Raw genomic sequence first — 18521 nt, forward strand, 5'->3', positions numbered from 1 at the left:
TCGCGGGGCCCATGGCGGGCGCCGAGGCAGCGCGCGCCCCTCCCGCCCTGCTGCGCGCGGCCCCCGCTGCCAGGTCGGGCGCCGCTAGAGGGCGCCGGCTTCCCCCCCCCCCCCCCGCCCCGCTGCGGGCGCGCATGCGCGGCGCGGGCGGCGGCGATGGCCCCGCAGTGACGGCCGGATCTAACGGCGCCACCGCGGAGCGCGCGCGGCCCGCCCGGCCCTGCCCGCGCGCCCACCGGCCCCGCGCAGGAGGCGGCGCCGCCGCCGCGGTGATGCGGCCGCGGTGAACCCCGGGTGCCTCCGCCGCCCTCCCGCCGCATCGGGCAGCGCGGCCCCGCCGCCGCCCCGCGCCCGTTCGCGGATCCTTGCCTGCGGCCGCCGCCATGCCGGGCCGCCGCTGAGGGAGGCGCCGACAGCAGCAGGGGCCCCGCGGCGGGGCGGGTATGGCCCGCAGGGACCTGCAGTAGCGCCGCTGCCGCCCGGGCCGAGCCGCCGCTCGGAGCGAGGCCTCCCCCGCGGGAGGCGGAGGAGCAGCCGGCGCGGCCCCCTCTGGCAGGGCCGCCGCGGCCTCCGCGCTGCCGCCGCCGCGGCCGCGCGGCTCCAGGTGGCCCCGGACCAAGGTGACACCCGGCCGGCCCCCGCCCCGGGGCCACCTGCCCCCGCGGCCCGCGCAGACCTTCTTCGCACCGCGCAGCCGGCGGCGAGCGAGCGGCGGCGATGAACCCGGTGAATGCCACTGCTCTCTACGTGTCCGCGAGCCGCCTGGTGCTCAACTACGACCCGGCGGACCCCCAGTCCTTTTCCGAGATTAACAAGCTCCTGCCCTACTTCAGGCAGTCCCTCTCCTGCTGCGTGTGCGGTGAGGATCTTTCTTTTGTTCCTGCACAATGAGCCTCCCCGGGGCTCCCGCACGGCCCTGGGCCCGCACCGGGGCTAGCTCGGCCTCGCCTCGCCCGGCCCGGTCCGGGGCAGCTCTCGGCAAAGTTTGCCGGGCCCGGAGTCTCCGGTGCCGCGGCCGCCGGGGGGGCGGCTCGGCGCTCGGGAGCGGCGGAGTGGGAACTGCCCGGGCTGAGCCCGCCCCCGGCGCGGGGCAGCCGCGGGCAGGGCCGGTCACAAGGGCAGGGAGGCGGCAGGGGCTGTGTCTCAACAGCCGCGCACGCTGCGAAGGCGGTGGCGGCGCGGAGAGAGTGTTTGCCTCAAAATGCAGCGCTTTATTATGATCACTGCTTCATCGAGGGTACGGCAGTTGTCAGTGGTTATTGAAATATCCCGGTGTAGTGGAGTTAATCGCTTTAAAAAAGCGATGACTAAGAGCGAGTGTGGTAAAAGATATCCAAAACGATATACAGACCGTAGAGGCAGGGAAAGAGGAACTTCGTAATTTTTTTTCCCCCCTCCTTGAAATGTAAACAATAAGTAATTCCGATTGAAAGCCAGGAATTTTGAGCTGACAGAAACAATTTTTTTTTTTTTTTTGTGCCTAGTGGATAAATGTTCTGTATCAATAATTACCACAAAAAGCAAACAGGCTGGAAGTCTGCTGGGCTTTCCCCGCTCCTGTCCCCCAGAAAAGAGCGTTCTGTGTGCTGTGGGCAAAGGCAGTATCCGGAATTTCGGTGCTACGGTCTGGGGAATACTGGGAAGGAATTGCATTCTGCTGTGTTTACGGAGTGGGGGCATGTGTCCGTTCCTGGGAAGAAGCTCTGGAATAAACTCTTAGGTTTCCTTGAACTTCCCTTTGAAGCCTTGGTCAGTGTCGGGAGTGGGCTCTGACCTGTTAGACCTCTTGGTTGTTAAATTTTTTAAATCTCCTTTTTTCCCTCTGGTAGTTTTAAGTCCTGCCCTGTTTGTGTTTGTATTTTCCTCACAGAGTGGTTTTATGTTCAGTATGTTTGTCGATACCAATGTGTGTGTTACACTGGGTTTGAATTGAATCACTAGGGTTTAGAAAGTTAAATATTTTATTTATTTACAGGATCAGGATTTAACTGTTGAGACGGCTAAAGTAGCGTTAGATGCTTCCTATCCTCTCGCTATTGGCTCCTCCCACCTAAAGTCTTTGAAAATAGAGATCTGTTTGCACTGGGAAAGAGGGAGCCCGTTCCCAGGATCTCTGCATCGTCATTTCCTGAAGTAATTTGTCTTAAGGATTTTTCCTCATGGAATCCCGATGCTAGTGTTGATGCATCTCTGCTTTTTATTTCTTATCACCTTAGGCCTAATTGATTCCAACCCCAGCTGTGCTTTCTTCCCATAAATTCCTCCTGCTTTTGGTCAAAAACTAGACTGCTTTTGCCAAAAAATATGCAAATATCGCTCTGATTTTGTTTAATAAGATATTTGCGTTGCTGTGCTCTCCGGCCGCTTTACTTTAAGCCTGGTCTTCTAAAATGTGTTCTTTGTTCTCCTTGCCTTGCCTTCTTCCCTTCTTGGCCTTTTGCAATCTTAGTTTTACACTCTGTGCTGTTGAAATTGTCCATCTTTAATTTGTCCCTGCCCAAATTCCTGAGCTTTTTTCCTCCCTTCTTCAGCTTTTCTTGCTTGGTTTTTCTGTCACTCTTAGTTTGGTGAAGCAAACCACATTTTTAGTTTGTTTTCTTCTATTTCCTTGTGCCTCCATGGATATTCCTATTTAAAAACTACCTCTTGATGGTTCTGCTTTCTCTCTTGACCCTTTGTTTTCTTTGAGTATTAGGGTTATTCCTTTGGTGTATATTTTTTTTTGTCCTACTGTGGCCAGCTTTCAGATAACTGTAGCTGCTGTTTATTTGAAATGTTTTGCTTACAGCTGATTAACCAGTCTTATCTGTACCTCCTGGACTCCCGTTTGTGGTGTGTCAGTATCCAGGGGCCTCAGTAAATTCCACACTCTCTGTGAAGCCATGCAATAAAGCAGAGTTACTCAGGTGTCTGTCTGGAGCCTGAGGTGGCCATGGGGCAGTGGGCCTGCCCCACACAGAACTGCTCACTCTGGTGTTCCCAGTGTCACAAATCTACAGTTCAGACTGGTAAAGGCCAGTCCATCTTTTTCTCATTTGCTTTTTGTATTCCTTTTCTCTTAGTGCTAAGAGCTGTTACACCTTTTACACCTGAGTATTTTAGGTCATTAAACCCTATGCAACCATCAACCATTTAGCTTTGGTGTTTTAAAAGATTAAAGTCTTAAGAACTGAAGGCTACATCGAGAGATCGTGACAGTGAGCACTGTGACCACCCAAAACTCTGCCAGAATCTCAGAATATTCTGAGTTGGAAGGGACCCACAAGGGCCATGGAATGTTAATGAAAGGCCCATAGAGGGACTGAACACAGAACCTTGGTGTTCTCAGCACCCTGCTCTGACCAGCTGAGCTAACTGTGCACTGTGGGTTTGGGGTGGGTTTTTTGTTTTACTACTTGATAGCTTTTCTGATGCTCACTTCTTGCTGCCCTGTTTGTCTTTTTAGACCATGAGATCCAAATACCTGGCTCTGGGTCCATGTACATGGAACTTGGAGTGTCTGGTACTTTCCTATCTTTACAAAGTGCTGAGTGCTTTGCTGGAGAAATGCTACAGGAAGTATCAGCAGTGGTTAAAGTCTCAAGTGTTGGACTTCTAGGAATTCCCTTGGGAAGTTACTGCACAAATTAGTGCTCCTTAGGTCATCAGCTTTTTCTCAGTGTGTAATCTCTCTTGACTGTATTCTGTAATGTTTTGTTATGCTGTAGGTATTAATTCCATGGTCCAGATTGTCCCTTTAATTTTAGGCAACGGTTTTTAGGAGAAATGAGTGCTAGCTCCATAAATCAGCTAACATTCCTGGGCTTCCACTGTGCTCCCAAAGCACGAGGCATAAGCCAGCTCATTTCCTTGTGATCCCATAGTCTTTTACACCAGCTCACATAGCAGGGGGTGGCAGAAGTTTTTGGACCCACATAATTATGAAGTTCTAATTAAAGCTCTGATTTCAGATTCAGATTGGCACACATGGAGTTGCAGCAGTAGAAAGCCAAAATGTAAATACAGTATGTCAGTGTAAGTCAGCTGAATCAGTTCTGGGTGGATTCAAGGTCTCCCTCTTGCCTCATGATGGGTGATAAGGGTTCAGTTCTGTAGCTGGAGCAGCTGTGTGTGTATTTCTAGGATTTAAGTGTGATCATGTGACAGTTTCCTGGAGAGTGCTGTAGGTAATACATCATCCTTTTATAGGGATGTATAAGACAATATTTCCTAGAGCTTTTAAAACTTGAAAATAACTGCTCCCAAGTGTGCATTAGGCAGAAGGGCTGTGCCTTGTATGTTTTGAGAATGTGAAATACAAGTTTCAGCCTCTGGAATAAAGTGATTATTATAAAATTGCATGTTAATACACATTTCGTTTAAAAATAGCATAGTAGAATTTATGCAACAAACTTACGTGTTTTAAAGGTGCTGTCTATTGGGGTAAACATCTTAGCAGTGCCATTCTCTGGTTCAGATACCATGCAGGTAACTGCAAATCATTGGTCTTTTCAGCATTAAGAGCCTTCTCTGAAATTCTTGTAAGAGTTTAAATGCTTGTAAGAGATAGGATTGCCAGGCAGATCAGCTTAGCTTTTTATCCATAGAAAACTTCATCGTGGAATCTCTGAAAGATATTTCAAAGGTATGTGAAAGATTGTTATTGCTGTTTGAGAGAGTTCTTGGAAGCTGGCAGAGCTGCAGGACAACGTCTTATGCTTGGCCAGGAACCCAGCTGGTGCTGGGAAATACAGGATGAGAATACAGTTCTTGTCTTAAACATCCTGTAATCTCAGTAAGGGGATGTGAGACAACATGTGGCTTTAGGGAGATTAGGGGGGAGGAACAAAGAAAGCCATGGCAGCACTGACTGGTACCTCACAGAGCCCCATCCGGTGTTCTGAGGCAGCTCTTGATAATTTTAGCCAGGGGGTTGAAGGCTCAGTGCTGCAGTAGCATTGTGGAAGCAACTCCCAAGCATGGGCAATGGCATGGATTGCCAAAAAAAAATAAAATAAGAACTGTTAGCTTTTGCTTTTCTATATAAAGATTAGTGGAAGGATGTTATTTCCCTCCTGCTTTTGTGTAAAAGCAATAACCTGTTTTGAGAGTTTTATACTGCCAAAGTAAGTTGAATGGAGTGTATAATTACATATTATAATCAATTATACTTGGCACTAGAGCTGAAATGTCTCCATAGTTGGTGGTATACAGTTGTGTACAATTTTCCACTTTGTGCCATTCTGTTCATGTGAAGGCTTCTCCTCCTCTTCCTCGCCCCTCTCTGAGGTAATTCTCCTTTGCTTCTGCAGTTCCTGTGTCCCCCAATACCCTTCCCTGGTCGGCAGCTCTTGGGGTGTGGTTGGAACTCTTGGTTCCAGGTCCCAGGCAGAGCTCAGTGCTGTGGGCTGCACTCTGTCACTGGGAAATGGTGGGAACAGGGCCTGGACAGTTGGACTGAACTGCCCTCACAGGGGAGATACTTGAGTGACACCTAAACAGATGGAAACTTTCTGGAAAATTCAGTTTCCTGTCACAGACATGGAATAAGGGAGATGAAACAAATTCCCCTTCTAATAAACCTTAATTATATGGATTATACTGGAGTTTCCATTTGGGATGTGAGCCATGGCTAAGTTGAGCTTGGGTAACAGAGTGTTACGAGTGAAAAAAGCATGAGTTTTTTAAGTTTTGGGATGGAAAAGTTCAGCTTAGGACTTCTTTGTTGTCCATTCCTCCTAGGTTGAGGAGAGTGAAGGCTGATTCATGATCTGTGCTGCCAGATCAGAGTTGCCTTTTATGTTTGAAAATTGGTCTGGTTCTGTGGGGTTTTTTAGGTATTTTCTCCATTGACATTTTCTTCTTTCCTCTGTTTTCAGTTATGAGAAATACTGTAAACAAAACTACTGGTAGTTTTTAAAAGTACATGATTTTCCCCTTAAAACTGGTCATGAATGGTTGTCAAAACATTTCTGAATTTGTGGAGAATGTGAAAAATAATCAGCATCTCTGAAACAACCATCAGAGAGTATGGACTAAGTATGGACTAAGTACCTATAAAAAACCTTCTGCTGCTGGTATTCTGGTTGTCCTTGTTCTGGGGAGCAGTTGTCTATAAAATGTCCAGTCACACATCTCTGTATACACCAGTTTTTACTCAAGAATATGTTGGGTGATTTCCTCTTAAAATCTCCCTACTCAACTTCGTTTCCCTTTCCTGTTTTCAAACCCTGTGTGTGACTCCTGGGAGAACTGCTTTGTCAAGGTTGTCTGCATTGTACTGCAGAAGTTTTGATAACAGAAAGTTCTACCAGTAGAATTCAAATTGGTTTCTAAACTAAAAATACCCCTCTGCCTTAGAAGAAAATTGAGTAGGAAGAGAAGTAGCTGTGGTCCCCTCGGTGGCAGCTGGGTGACAGTGCTGTCTTTACTGGGATTGGGGAGGAGTGCTCCTGCTTGAGGAGCTGGGAGGTGATGGATGGCTTTGGTGGTGCCTGAAGATACTGATTAAAGCATTGTGTTGCCGAGTGTTTAGAGAGGAGTTAATGTGCTGCCAGGAGGCATTTTTATTGGGATGGCTGAGCTCTGCCGGTCCGTGGGCAGGGAGCACTCCAGCACACCTTCCTCTGCCTTTGTTTGCTTTGCTACCCAAGATTTACACGTCAGGCCTCTCAATAGGGACTGAGCGTTCCTGGATATTGTGTTGGAGTCTTTAGTAAGGCCAGAAAGCATTCCCTGGGGCTGGGCAGTGACTGGAGAAGTGATGGCAGTACAGCCTTTCCGGAGCACGGTGCTTTGCAGGGAGCAGAGCTCTCCCTGCTCTCCTGCAGGAATCGCACCCGCAGTGATGTAATTTGGTATTCCGGGTCTCCTGAGCCTGCCCACGGCTGGCTCCCTCTGCGCTGTGCCCTTGGGGAGCACACTTCACTCTGAGATTCTGATGTTCCAGCATTTTTGTTTAGTGTGGAAAAACTGTTTTCATTTCTATTTGTTTGCTCAGGGAATGTGATGAACTTGATCTATAACTTCCAAGGCAAGTTCTAACTCTTGTGAGTGTTTCTGCAGCTTAGAAACGTGTTATTATTTTATACCCATAGGAGAAATGTTAATTTTGCTATTTGAAACTTCTCAAAATACAGCAATCTTGACTTTTGGAAAACATCATTATGTGAAAATTTTATATTACTGCATGGTGAAAAAGATTAAATTATCCATCTTCTCAAAGCCTCAAAGTTTGAACTTTACCACCTAGTTTGTTAAAAATACATTTAGAATTTTTCCTGTCAGGGATTTTGTAAGCACAAGGACTTTGAGACAGAACTATAACTTTGACATAGGACTTAATAAAAATGTTCTGTTGTTTCTTATGTGGGGGGTGAACTCAAATAACAAGGCAGTCAGTCCCTTCTGCAACTATAATGCAATTTGTTGTAGTTTTTTTTCCTTGAACTTTAGCTAAATAGGTTGACTGTATTTCTCCAGATATGAAGAAAAATAATCTAACTGTCTTCTGATCATGGTTAAATTGGGTTCCCATGGTGTTCAGGCAAAAACAGTGCTGTTTTTATTTTTTCAGAGAGTTATACAAACATCAATTCATTAGTCACAACTGTCCCTATATGAGGGTAATAATGTCTTCAGCAATTTTTTCATAGTTGTGTGTTCATGGAGGATGTGCAGAAATATTCAGTAGCCAGCAGAATGTTTTCTATGATAAGATTTTGAAATAAGTATTTTTAGTTGATTCGGGTTTTTTTTAAATGCTTTTTTTCATGTCCCCCACATTTCCACTAGACCCAGCAGGGAATTTATAAGTGTTTGTGGATGTCTTGGTCAAATTCTGGCGATGTGGTTGGGGTGATCTAAGGGCAGGGTGGTGTTTGCAGGAAGAAATAATTTCTCGTAGTTCACAGGGAAACTCTCATTGTTTCTTAGAGTTCTGTGCTGGGAGTCTTGGGAAACATTTTTATTTCTACTTTTTGTCTGAATTGAACAATTTCTCTGTACAGAACCTTGTGTCAAAGCCCATGACAGGATCACACATCTGTGGTGCTGTTGTTGTGAGCTGCCCTCAGCTCCACACCGTGTTCTGCAGCCGTGGGTTCAGAGCTTTGCCCCTGGACAGATGTGGTTGTATCTCAGCTAAGAGCACAGTGCTCTGCACGTCTTGGGAACGTGCTTTGGGAATGCTGTGCAGTGGGTGGGACACCTGGGGACAGGGGATCCAGCAGGTTTCACTGAGAGGAGCTGCCCAGTATTTTTCTTCCTGGGACAACTGCTAGGGCAAGGGTAGGACAGACATTGGTCTGGGGATTCTGGCTTCTGACTTTGGTGCAGTTTTGGTGAAATGCATCAAATCTAACATGATCCAACCCACCCTGAGTGTAGGTCTGGAAGTGGGGGGTGTTAGGGCTTGGGATCTGTGAGACCTTTCCCTACTGTCATGTCCATGACAGCTGGCCCTTGCACTAACCTCTGTGAGTCAGAATGTGTTCAGTTTTCATGTTTTTCAGGAAGTTCTCAGATCTCCCACCCCTCTAAAACAGATCCCACACATTTGTTGTATTCCTCTGCAGATGGCTGACAGACCTTTTTGCTGCTCATCATATGCCTGCCTGTCTGTCGTCAGATAGTTTTGCAAATACTGCTTTTAGGGGATTTATCCAACTCGGGAAACACTGCTTTTGTGAGGGTATTTTCTGTTGTGTTTTGCCTTAAAGCCTCGTTGAGCTGCTGCTCATTCTTCAGTGGGCTCCAGCTGATCATTTCCTGGGTGAGAAGATGCTGTGTGGAGTGGCAGGGAGCAGTTCAGGGAAGGTGGTGGGGAGAGCAGGGCTTTTCCTTCCCGCAGTGCTGCAGCTGAAGCTCTGGAGCTGCAGGTAGAGGGGTGGCTGAGCACAAATTCCCCTGTGCAGTGGTGTCACAGCAGGTGAGAACCAGCTCCTGTCCTTCAGGAGCTCCTGAGCTCTGAAGCTTGCACGTGGCAAGTTGTTGGAGCTTTCTGGCTGTTGCTAATTATTTTAGTAGAAACAATCAGATGATGTTTAATCCCAAAATGAAAAGGCTGACAGTATAGCAGTGCAGCTGTCAAAGCTCCAGATGTGGATATGACTTTGGGGTCCTTGGTATGTAGAAGTGTGTATGTGAAACCTCAGATGGGTAGAGCTTCCTGTTCCTCAGAGCTTGGTAGAGGCTCAGCATTTCTGTTTCTGTAGTCGTGGTTTAAAAATAAGCTCGTGCTCACTGTGCTGTTTGATTGGCACAGATTGGTGGGTGGGCTCCCTTGCTGCCCTCTCCTCATGTGTCCCATGGATGCCCCCAGTGCTGGCTGAGCACCACGGTGCCAGAGCACTTCTGGTGATCCCGGTGCAGCCAGGGTGAACCCCAGGGATACATTTGTATTTGTAAAAAAAATTGACTTTTTTTTTCTGTTGTACTTCATGAAATTAAAAGTTTAATAATGAAATAATTCTTAAGACTTTGGGTTGCTGGAATAGCAAAGATAATTTTCAGTGATTAATGTTCCAGTAGCATTTCCAAGAACCCTAAATTAAATATTTGTGTTTAGCCCTTTCCTGCCTTTGCTGAGGATAGGTGAGAATGGCTGGAAGTACCTGTTCAAGCCTTTCTTCCCAGGGAATTTCATCCATTAGGAGCGTATTTGCTGGGCACAGACACCTAACAATTGTTTTGATTCCCAATTCTTCTCCTCCCTTTGGTCTCAGAGACACAATTTCCAGATGCTTCCCCTTGTCCCTGCAGCTGTGAAATAATGCTCATTAAGGACCACAGCAGGAAGTATTCCATGTGGTTTAAGTGACCTCGCTCCAGCTCCCTGGACAGCCTTTCCAGATCAGCTGGGATGTTTGGTAAATAATATATTAAAAGTTTTTCCTCTTTATGTGCTCCTCATTAATTGTAGGTGTGATATTAATGTATGTATTTTGTCAACCTTTATGAAATCAGGATAGTTAAGAGCTGATGTGGAATGGAAGTCTTGTATTGGAGGCTTTGTAAGAACACAATTTTGCCTTTGGTGTATTGATAAACCCCTTAGAAAAGAGAGTGAGAAAAGACAGAGCAGAGTTCAGTAACACCAGGCTACACAGGGCTGTAAAACTGAAGGTCTGCAGTGAGGAATTGTGGAAGGGTCTAATGCAGGTCAGTGGCTGCACAATAAAATGAAAAATTACATTTAGCTTAGAGAAATACTAAATTACAAACATGGAAAAATATTAACTTCAGGGCCCACCATGCTTGTATCTTGGAGATCTACATAAATTTTCAAATTTCTAGAGAGGGGCAGCACTGATGGCCACTAGGCAAAAGTGAGATCTTGGCCTTGCAAAACTTCAAGGTTCCAAAACAGCTCAGGTGCTGTTTGTGGGACAGTGCTGCTGACTTAGTGCCCTTCCCTGAGTATCACAAGTAATGAAACTTAATTTTATGGGAAATTAGCATCTCATGGTTGACTTTTTTTTTTTTTTTTAAAACTTGTCAGTTCTAAGACTGAGGAGAGTGGTAATGCCACAGAATCCATACAAGAGAGAAACTTTTAAGAATGAATATTCAATGAGATATGAGTTGAAACAGAAAATATTCCCACAGCTCAGGCATTCCTAATGTCTCTCCAGTGTAGGTTGCCTGGCATTTACTGGGAGTAGAACTTGCTCTGTTCTTCCTGGCAGGGAGAGCATGTGAAGTGTTTTGTCTTGTCAGTCCGTCTGGTTTTTCCCTCAAAGCCTCCAGAAATTTAAATTTTCCTGTATCCTCTTTTAGCATTTGTACTTATTCAGGAGTTTCAGCCAAATTTATTTTGGGAGAAATAAAACACACTGTTGGTGATGCCTTTTTTTAAAATCTAATTAAAAGTTAAGGTGGTATCTTGTTATTTGGTGCCATCTCTGAAGTATTTTAGTTCTGTAAAGCATCGTAACTCAGCCTTATTTATTGTCCTAAGGAGCCAAGAAAGGCCGCTGGTGTATAAGGAGTGCACCCAGCTACTTTGTGTCATTAATTAATTGGGAATTAATTAATGCTGGTGGCTTTTGGCCCTGGGAGCACTGTAGTTCCAAGGCTCTGAAGTGTCTGCACTGGCCAGGGCACAGCTCCTGCTGGTCCTGTTGGACTCAGGATTCAGGGGGGCTGGACCATTGGTGGTGAACTCTCTGCTGAAGGACAGAACTTCTTCGAGGAGCTGGTGGGATTTAAAGTTTCGGTTTTTTCTCTTCAGGGAACTTTTCTCCTAAAATCAAGTTCCATCTTAGGACCACAATGGCCACAACTCTGCCTGTGTTGCTTATATTGTGTCATTTCAAGGGAACTTGGGGAAAAAATCCAGTAATTCCCCCTACGGGTTGGACTGTGTGACTTCATGTTCCATCTGTTGGCTTTAAACCTTCCCAGCTTGATGTGATGAGTGTTTTGTCTTCTCCTGGTGGGGTCTTGTCACACTGTCACACAGGACAGGGCTCGTTCTGTGCCACTGTCTGTGCCACCTGCCAGCTTGCTGAACAACTGTATTTATTAAAAATTACTGTGTAATGCCAGCCTGAGCACTGACTCTTGTGATTTGTTGCTCAAAACCCAGTTTACATCAAGCCACACCCACTGAATGATGGCTCAGGTGGAGGGCTGGGAGCAACCCCTTCCCAAAGAGGGATCAGGGAGTGCAGGGAAAAGAGATCAGAGAAGTGAGTAAGGAGAGAAAATATCTTTTGATGTTTTGGGGTTTTTATCCCAGTCTGATTTGATATATGCACTTTGCTTCCTCTTCCCAAGTTGTTTAATTTTATTCACTTGTTGCAGCAGATTGTTTTCACTTCGGGAAATCTGGGTGGGAATTCCCTGATGGCTGTAACTCATCCAGCAGGAGAAGGGTCTGATCAAAGCTGAGAATGTGCTGCTGGGAGGGGAGGGAGGGAGGGAGGCCCGTTGCTGGGGATGACTACAGATACTCTGCAATTTAATTTAGGAGATGGAATATCTTTCTGGCCTAGAGCTGCCTGGAAATAGCAAAACACTACTGTCACTTTCTGGATATAGGAACTAGATGGATTGTTTCTCTACAGAATTTAGTTTCACTTGTTCTTTCATATTTTATCCTTAGGTAATATTTGAGTTGTTCTTAAGGAAAACCAAAACCATTCTTCCAGGTTTTTACAGTTTTAGGGATCTGCAGACAAAACCTTCCAGACTGTCAGTGCTGGGGGTCTGAAGCTCTCTGGGCTATCAGGGGTGTATGGATTCCTTTAGTAGCTGATTTTTATTCATTTTTTATTCTAAACAGTAAAATATTGAAAAAAATTCTTTATTCTGGTGGCTTCACTAAATGCTGAATGAAAAATAACACGAAGTCTCCTGTGTCTTCTTCTGTTTAGGGGTGGATATTTCATCATTTTTACATTCTTTTCAGAGTTTTCCCTCTGCTCAGTTCCCATTCGTTATTATGAATTCTATTAAAATCTTTGCAGTAAGTTGTCACAGGAGTTTATTATTTCACTTTTGGTAAATTCATAGTGATCTTGTGTGTTCTGTAAGTTTCCGTGGACAAAGCTGAAGGGGCAAAGGTGATCAGTAGTGTTGTAGTTGAGAATGTTTCTAAAGCAGCAGCACACAACAAGTTGTGGTGTGATGGTTTTCTTCTAATTTTTATCTAATGTTTTAAAACCAGGTTGGCAGGTGTGAGAATTTGTACATGCGATTGTTTGGATGGGATGTTTTTCTTGTGAATAACTCAACTTCTTGAGTAACTTTTTTTGATAGTACGAAAAAATTCATCCAATAATGTCCCGTAAACCTGCCTCAAGTCCATTGTAATTTTCCTCTTCCTTTTTCCCGTAGGAAATTTGCTACAAGACCCTATTGCTCCTACCAACTCCAATTGTCAGCATTATGTCTGCAAAACGTGTAAAGGCAAGAAGATGATGATGAAGCCCTCGTGTAGCTGGTGCAAGGACTACGAGCAGTTTGAGGAGAACAAGCAGCTGAGCATCCTGGTGAACTGCTACAAGAAGCTGTGTGAGTACATCACGCAGACGCCGCTGGCCCGGGACATCATCCAGGCCGTGGATTGCTCTGCAGACCTGCTGGCTCTGCTCAAGGATGGGGCACCGCTCCACGAGGAGACGGAGAAATCCTCGGATGCAGCCCTGGCTCTGTGTCTGACGCATTCCCCGGTCCCTTCCACCTCGGAGCTGGCGACGGACACGCCGGGGGGGTTCACGGCGCTGCCTGAGAGCGGCCCCAGCCTGGACCTGCGGGGCTCCGTCATCAACGGCTTGCCGCCCTGCAACGGGCTGTCGGTGGAGAAGCTCGGCGTGAGCATCCCCTCTCCCGAGCACGCCAGCGCCATCGATGTGTGCAGCACCGGTGATTACATCAAAACGGAGGACATCCCCGGCAGCCTGCAGCCCGTGTGTGACACCGTGGCCACCAGCGACCTGTGCCCCGCGGGCATCGACATCTGTGGCTTCAGTGAGGACATCAAGCCGGGCGGGTCGCTGCTGCTCAGCGTCGAGGAGGTGCTGCGCAGCCTGGAGACCGTGTCCAGCAGCGAGGTGTGCGACTCCAACCTGCAGCCCGGCTTGGAGGCAAACATGGCCAACGGCCCCTTCCTGCAGCTCTCCCCCCCTCCCCTCAGCCATAACATTTTCATGTCCACAGATGCTTCTCCTCATGGGCTCTCCTGCACGGCAGCCACGCCCAAGGTGGTGAAGCTGAACAGGAAGCGCTCTCGCTCCGAAAGCGACAGCGAGAAGGTTCAGCCTCTGCCCATCTCCAGCATCATCTGCGGCCCAACGCTGGGAGCATCGGCTCCCGTGACAGTCAAACAGGAAAATAAAATGTCTTTGCAGCCTATTGCGACTGTACCTAATGGAGGAACTACTCCCAAAATCAGTAAAACTGTGCTCCTGTCTAACAAAAGCATGAAAAAGAACTTAGAACATGCCCCTAAGAAATCCCACCCGAAAGCCAAACCAGGGGTGCTGAAAACAAAAGACAAGGCAAAGGAGAAAGTTCCCAGCAGTAACGTTATGCCAGGAAGCCCAACAAAAACTGTGTATAAAAAGCCACAAGAAAAGAAAGGGTGTAAATGTGGTCGTGCCACCCAAAATCCAAGTGTTCTTACATGCCGTGGCCAACGCTGCCCTTGCTACTCTAACCGCAAAGCCTGCCTTGACTGCATATGCCGCGGCTGCCAAAACTCCTACATGGCTAACGGGGAGAAGAAGCTGGAGGCCTTTGCAGTGCCAGAAAAGGCCTTGGAGCAGACTCGGCTTACTTTGGGCATTAATGTGACAAGCATTGCTGTGCGCAATGCCAGCACAAGCACCAGTGTAATCAATGTGACAGGGTCACCAGTAACGACGTTTTTAGCTGCCAGTACACACGATGAGAAAAGTTTGGATGAAGCTATAGACATGAGATATGACTGTTAAACTTTTCTTTCTTTTCCCTGCCATCTGTAGGGGAACTGCTACAGGTTTAAGGCAGCTATGGTTCTGTTTAACTTGCTGGAGCTCCTGCGTTTAGATCACTTGTATCAAGTGTTTTTCATTGCTATGTTCTGTGTATTAGTGTCTGGGAAATAGTTGCAGATAATGGAGGAGTTACCCTAAAACTGTTTTTAGTTCTTACAGCACCTCATAGTTTGAGATGGATTGCTGATGTAAATGATTTTATCACAAGATCTTTTGACAAGAAGTATATTGACCTCATTGTACTTGCTCATGCTTTGTGCTCAGTCAAAGCTTCAGTGTAGCATCCAGATAGTGCAACTCAACTGTGCTAGATGATGGTGTAGAGAAATAATTATTTGATGGGTTACAGTCACCATGAGCAGGAAATGACCTGACATTCCTGTGGGAAAGGCAGCACTGAGCTGGGGGATACACTCTGGAAAGGGTAGGTAGTGGTGATTGTGAGAATTGGTTGTGCCCTCTACTGAACAGCATACAGTTAAAAAAGAGTAATAAATATACTGAGCCAGCTGGCAGGCCAAAAGGCATCTCAGGCTGCAGGCAAAGCTCAGGAGGGTCAGGTGGATGCAAAGGTCGAGCTCCAGCTTGGATACCCTGTCCTGGTAATGTCATCATCATCCTTGGGGTTTGTCTTCCTGACACTTCACAGGTCATGTCCCTGCTCAGTTGCCCCTCTGTGCCAGCCCCCTGTGCATCACAAGTCGCTGAGGGGCTGGGCTGGGGGAGAACATCACTGGTACCCTGTGAAGGTTCAAGTTCTGTTAGCACCATCGTCTCCCTTTCCCGAGTTCCTGCTTTTTTACTGCTGTTGCTTCTAGGGAAGAGAAGGGGTTTTGTGGGTTACAGGAAGTCCTTGGCTGATTTTCCCCCCTCTGGTGCTGATCAGTGCCAGGGCTACAGGGAGATGCTGCAGCACTTATCACCACTGGGGGGGTTGTTTGATCAGGTTTGTACCAGAGCCGGGACCCCTCCCACGGAGGGGAGTTCCCTGCTGACAGGCACCTCCCAGCCAGGGCACAGGATCGAGGGCTATCAAAGGTCAAATTTTTGGGGTGTTTGCTAAACAGAATAAGCTATATATAACTCACTCCACCCTGAACCTATCTCACTTTTTGCTGAAATGCTGAAAGCAGCTTTTGAAGGTCATTGCTTTTCAACCTGGGCCAAAAGTCTTCTCGAAAACAGAAAAATAACACAAAGTTGTCAAGCTTATCTGGAAAAGTGTTACAATGAAAGAATTCCTCTTAGGAATTCAGCTTTGTGCAAAAATGGTTGATCTCAGCGCAATCCCTAAATAAGAGTGCAGGCACAAGATTTAGTTGTGCCTTCAGGGCTTCTTTGGAAGCCTAAAAAGTTGAGATTGCTTTGTGAAAGTAGAAATTCTCTTGGAATGATAGAGCACAACCCAAACATGGGCTGACTTGAACACAAACATTACTGTCTGATTTTAAAGGCCATTCCTGTTTCAGCAGCATGTTAAATAGTGTGTGGATTTTTTTAGTTCCTTTCCTGCTTCCATCTTCCCTTTTCCTCAGGCACAGCCCCCACGGTGCTTTCCAGCCCGGCGCTGGGTGTGCTTTGATTTGGCACAAAGCACGTACAATGACGGTTCCTCACTGAGAAATGAGCAAAGCCCTTTGGACACAAATGGCACCTCCTTTTGTTTTGTAGTGTACCATGGTGTCATTTTCTGTGAATGTGGTCAGAGCTTTTTGTTGGTTTTGGTTTGTTTCTCCCCCCGTCTTTTCTGTGGGGTGGGCAGGGTGGGGGGTTAAAGCCATAGGAAGAAAAATGTGATGTACGTGTCCAGTCTGTACTTTTTTGTTTTTGTTTTGCAAGAAGAGTTGAAAAATATTTTTGATAATGAGTAAATGGTGGAAAATGCTTCTTAGTATTCTTGTCTTTATTTGCCAACCCAAGTACCTAAGATCTGTGTTTTTTAGCCCTCATGAGATTGAACGATGTCCTATTAAAATGTATTTAGTTAAACTTGTATGTGATTTTTGTGTTGACCCAGAGGGATCCTACCAGTCTCTAATTTGGTGGTTTGATCGTGACCTACTAATGTAAATCTGTTTATTAGTCCACTACGTGTAAGCGAAGTAGCGAACTGGAGTCTGGGAGCGGCTGCACAGCACGGGTTGTGTCGGAATGCTTTTGCAGAGCTGTTCAGTTTTGCCAAGATTGTTGATGGTACATTTTTAGGACTTTCATTAAATTAAATACAAAGTACCCTTGCTCCAGAAATGTGGGAGTATTTGGAATCTTTACTATCTCACTGCTGCATTCAATGTGGTACCAAAAGTTGGAGAACTTAGGTCAAGAGTGTTTTGGAGCGTCGACAGGAGAGCCCTGATGGTTAATGTAAAACTGCAAATGGTAGATTCAGGTTGTTTCTAAAAAACATTTCCTTTTATGCTGCCACATTCTTGAAATGTATATTAAAATTCAAATTGATTTAATAAATGTTAGTTTTCTAATTCTATTTGGCAACTGCTGAAGGCATCAGTGTGGCATATGTTGAACTCACTGTCTAAATACTACTTAGTGTGTTGATGACTAATTCTTTAATTGTTTAAATTAAGGTTGGCTTGGTTTGGTTTCCTTGCCCTCCTGGCTAGTTGTTTGTGAGCTGAGCAATGGAAAGGATAGTCTTGGTGCTGACAGGAATTCCAGCAGCTCCAGCTGGGAAAGCATTCCTTCCACAGCAGCTTCCTGGTTTGGGGCCTTCCTGCCTTGGCTTGGGCAGAGAGCAGGGTGAGAACGCAGTCCAGCACAGCCCAGGAGGGACTTGTCCCTGCTGCCCATCCCGAGGAGCTGGAGAGTCACTGGTGGGTGCAGCTCAGTGATTAGTTGAGCTCCAGCCTGGCCCCAGCTGGGCTGCCCGGAATTCCTGGCGTTCCTCCTGCGGGGCTTTGGATCTGGGGAGCTGTTCTCAGTGTTAGCACAGAGAGAGCTGCTTGGAGATTTCTTATAGAGGAAGTGTGTGATATTCCAGTTTTCTTCCCAATCCCCTTGAAGGCAGGGATTAACTGCCAAACTTTATTAAAACCTTGTAATTTGTAGAGCAGAGTCAAAAAGAAAAAGCAGTTTTTGGTCACGTGTAGTGGTACAAAATCCAGTGCTTCTGACCATCCAGATCTGAACATAGTTATGAACAAGGAGGAGAACCCCTCTATGCTTGCATGTGGAGTGGAAAGGCTCTTCCCAGGTATCACGCATTAGGACATGTTACAAAACATTCAGACACACAAGTCAATGTGGCTGTTGGTGATAGGGCTTAGAGGGCAGGGTGGTGCTGTCAAAGGTTGGATTTGGTGATCATGGGGGTCTTTTCCAACCTTAACGATCCTGCAACAAACCAGGGGTTGGGATTAAATCCCAGAGGAGGGGGGACAGAGAGAAAAACATTCCCCACTGGATGTGTTACCTTGCAGCTCTCCCAGCAGGAGCTGTTCTCGCTCCCTGGCTTGTCTGACCACAGTGCAGAGCCAGGGGCACTGGGGGCACAGCAGCCTCTCCCTGCAGATGTTCTTCCCTTGCATGGGAGCTGAAAACATTCCCAGGAACAGCTGCCCTTTGTGCCTTCAGCACAGCCCGGGACTGCCCCTGCCAGTCCCAGCATTCGGTGGTGTCAGAAGAACCTGCAGAGTTACAGAGAAATAAACCCGAAAAGCCTGTTTGCCAAGGCAGGTACGTCTGGCACAGCAGGGAGCTGCTCCCTCAGTGAAATTCCCAAGAGTTCCAAGAACAGATCCCACAGCTGTGGCACAGGGATGGTGCAGAGGTTCTGGTGTGAGCCAGCACAGAAGCATCTTTTTACTGCATGCAAGAAGCACACCCTCCCCAGATAATTCTTATTTAAATTCTGCGCAAATCAGTTAGAAAAGGATTTTTGATTGCTAAATTGGAGAACTGAAAAGATACAAACAAGCACCTTTGTAAAGATCACTCCATGCGTGTGGCACAGCTGAGGAAATCCCCTCTGAAAGGTAGGTGATGCTGTTTCTGATACTACCAAGAACATCGCAGGCAGGTCTTTGGTCTTAACTGTTTAAA

At 46.7% G+C, this 18521-nt stretch overlaps 1 protein-coding gene across 3 annotated transcripts; it reads left to right on the forward strand.

Annotated features, from left to right (window-relative positions):
- The first annotated feature begins 338 nt into the window (after positions 1-338).
- On the forward strand, positions 339-16346 carry MSL2 (MSL complex subunit 2). 3 transcript variants are annotated; one of them, XM_053951913.1, is made up of 2 exons: positions 339-859; positions 12823-16346. In XM_053951913.1, the coding sequence occupies exons 1-2, from the start codon at positions 718-720 to the stop codon at positions 14418-14420; spliced, it is 1740 nt and encodes a 579-aa protein (XP_053807888.1). In that variant the 5' UTR covers positions 339-717; the 3' UTR covers positions 14421-16346. The 3 variants fall into 3 exon arrangements, with proteins under 3 accessions (XP_053807888.1, XP_053807890.1, XP_053807889.1); XM_053951915.1 differs by lacking the exon at positions 339-859 and adding an exon at positions 1147-1237; XM_053951914.1 differs by lacking the exon at positions 339-859 and adding an exon at positions 9801-9848.
- The last annotated feature ends 2175 nt before the right edge of the window (positions 16347-18521 follow it).

Source organism: Vidua chalybeata, chromosome 10, assembly GCF_026979565.1.
Source record: "Vidua chalybeata isolate OUT-0048 chromosome 10, bVidCha1 merged haplotype, whole genome shotgun sequence".
Classification (NCBI taxonomy): Eukaryota; Metazoa; Chordata; class Aves; order Passeriformes; family Viduidae; genus Vidua; species Vidua chalybeata.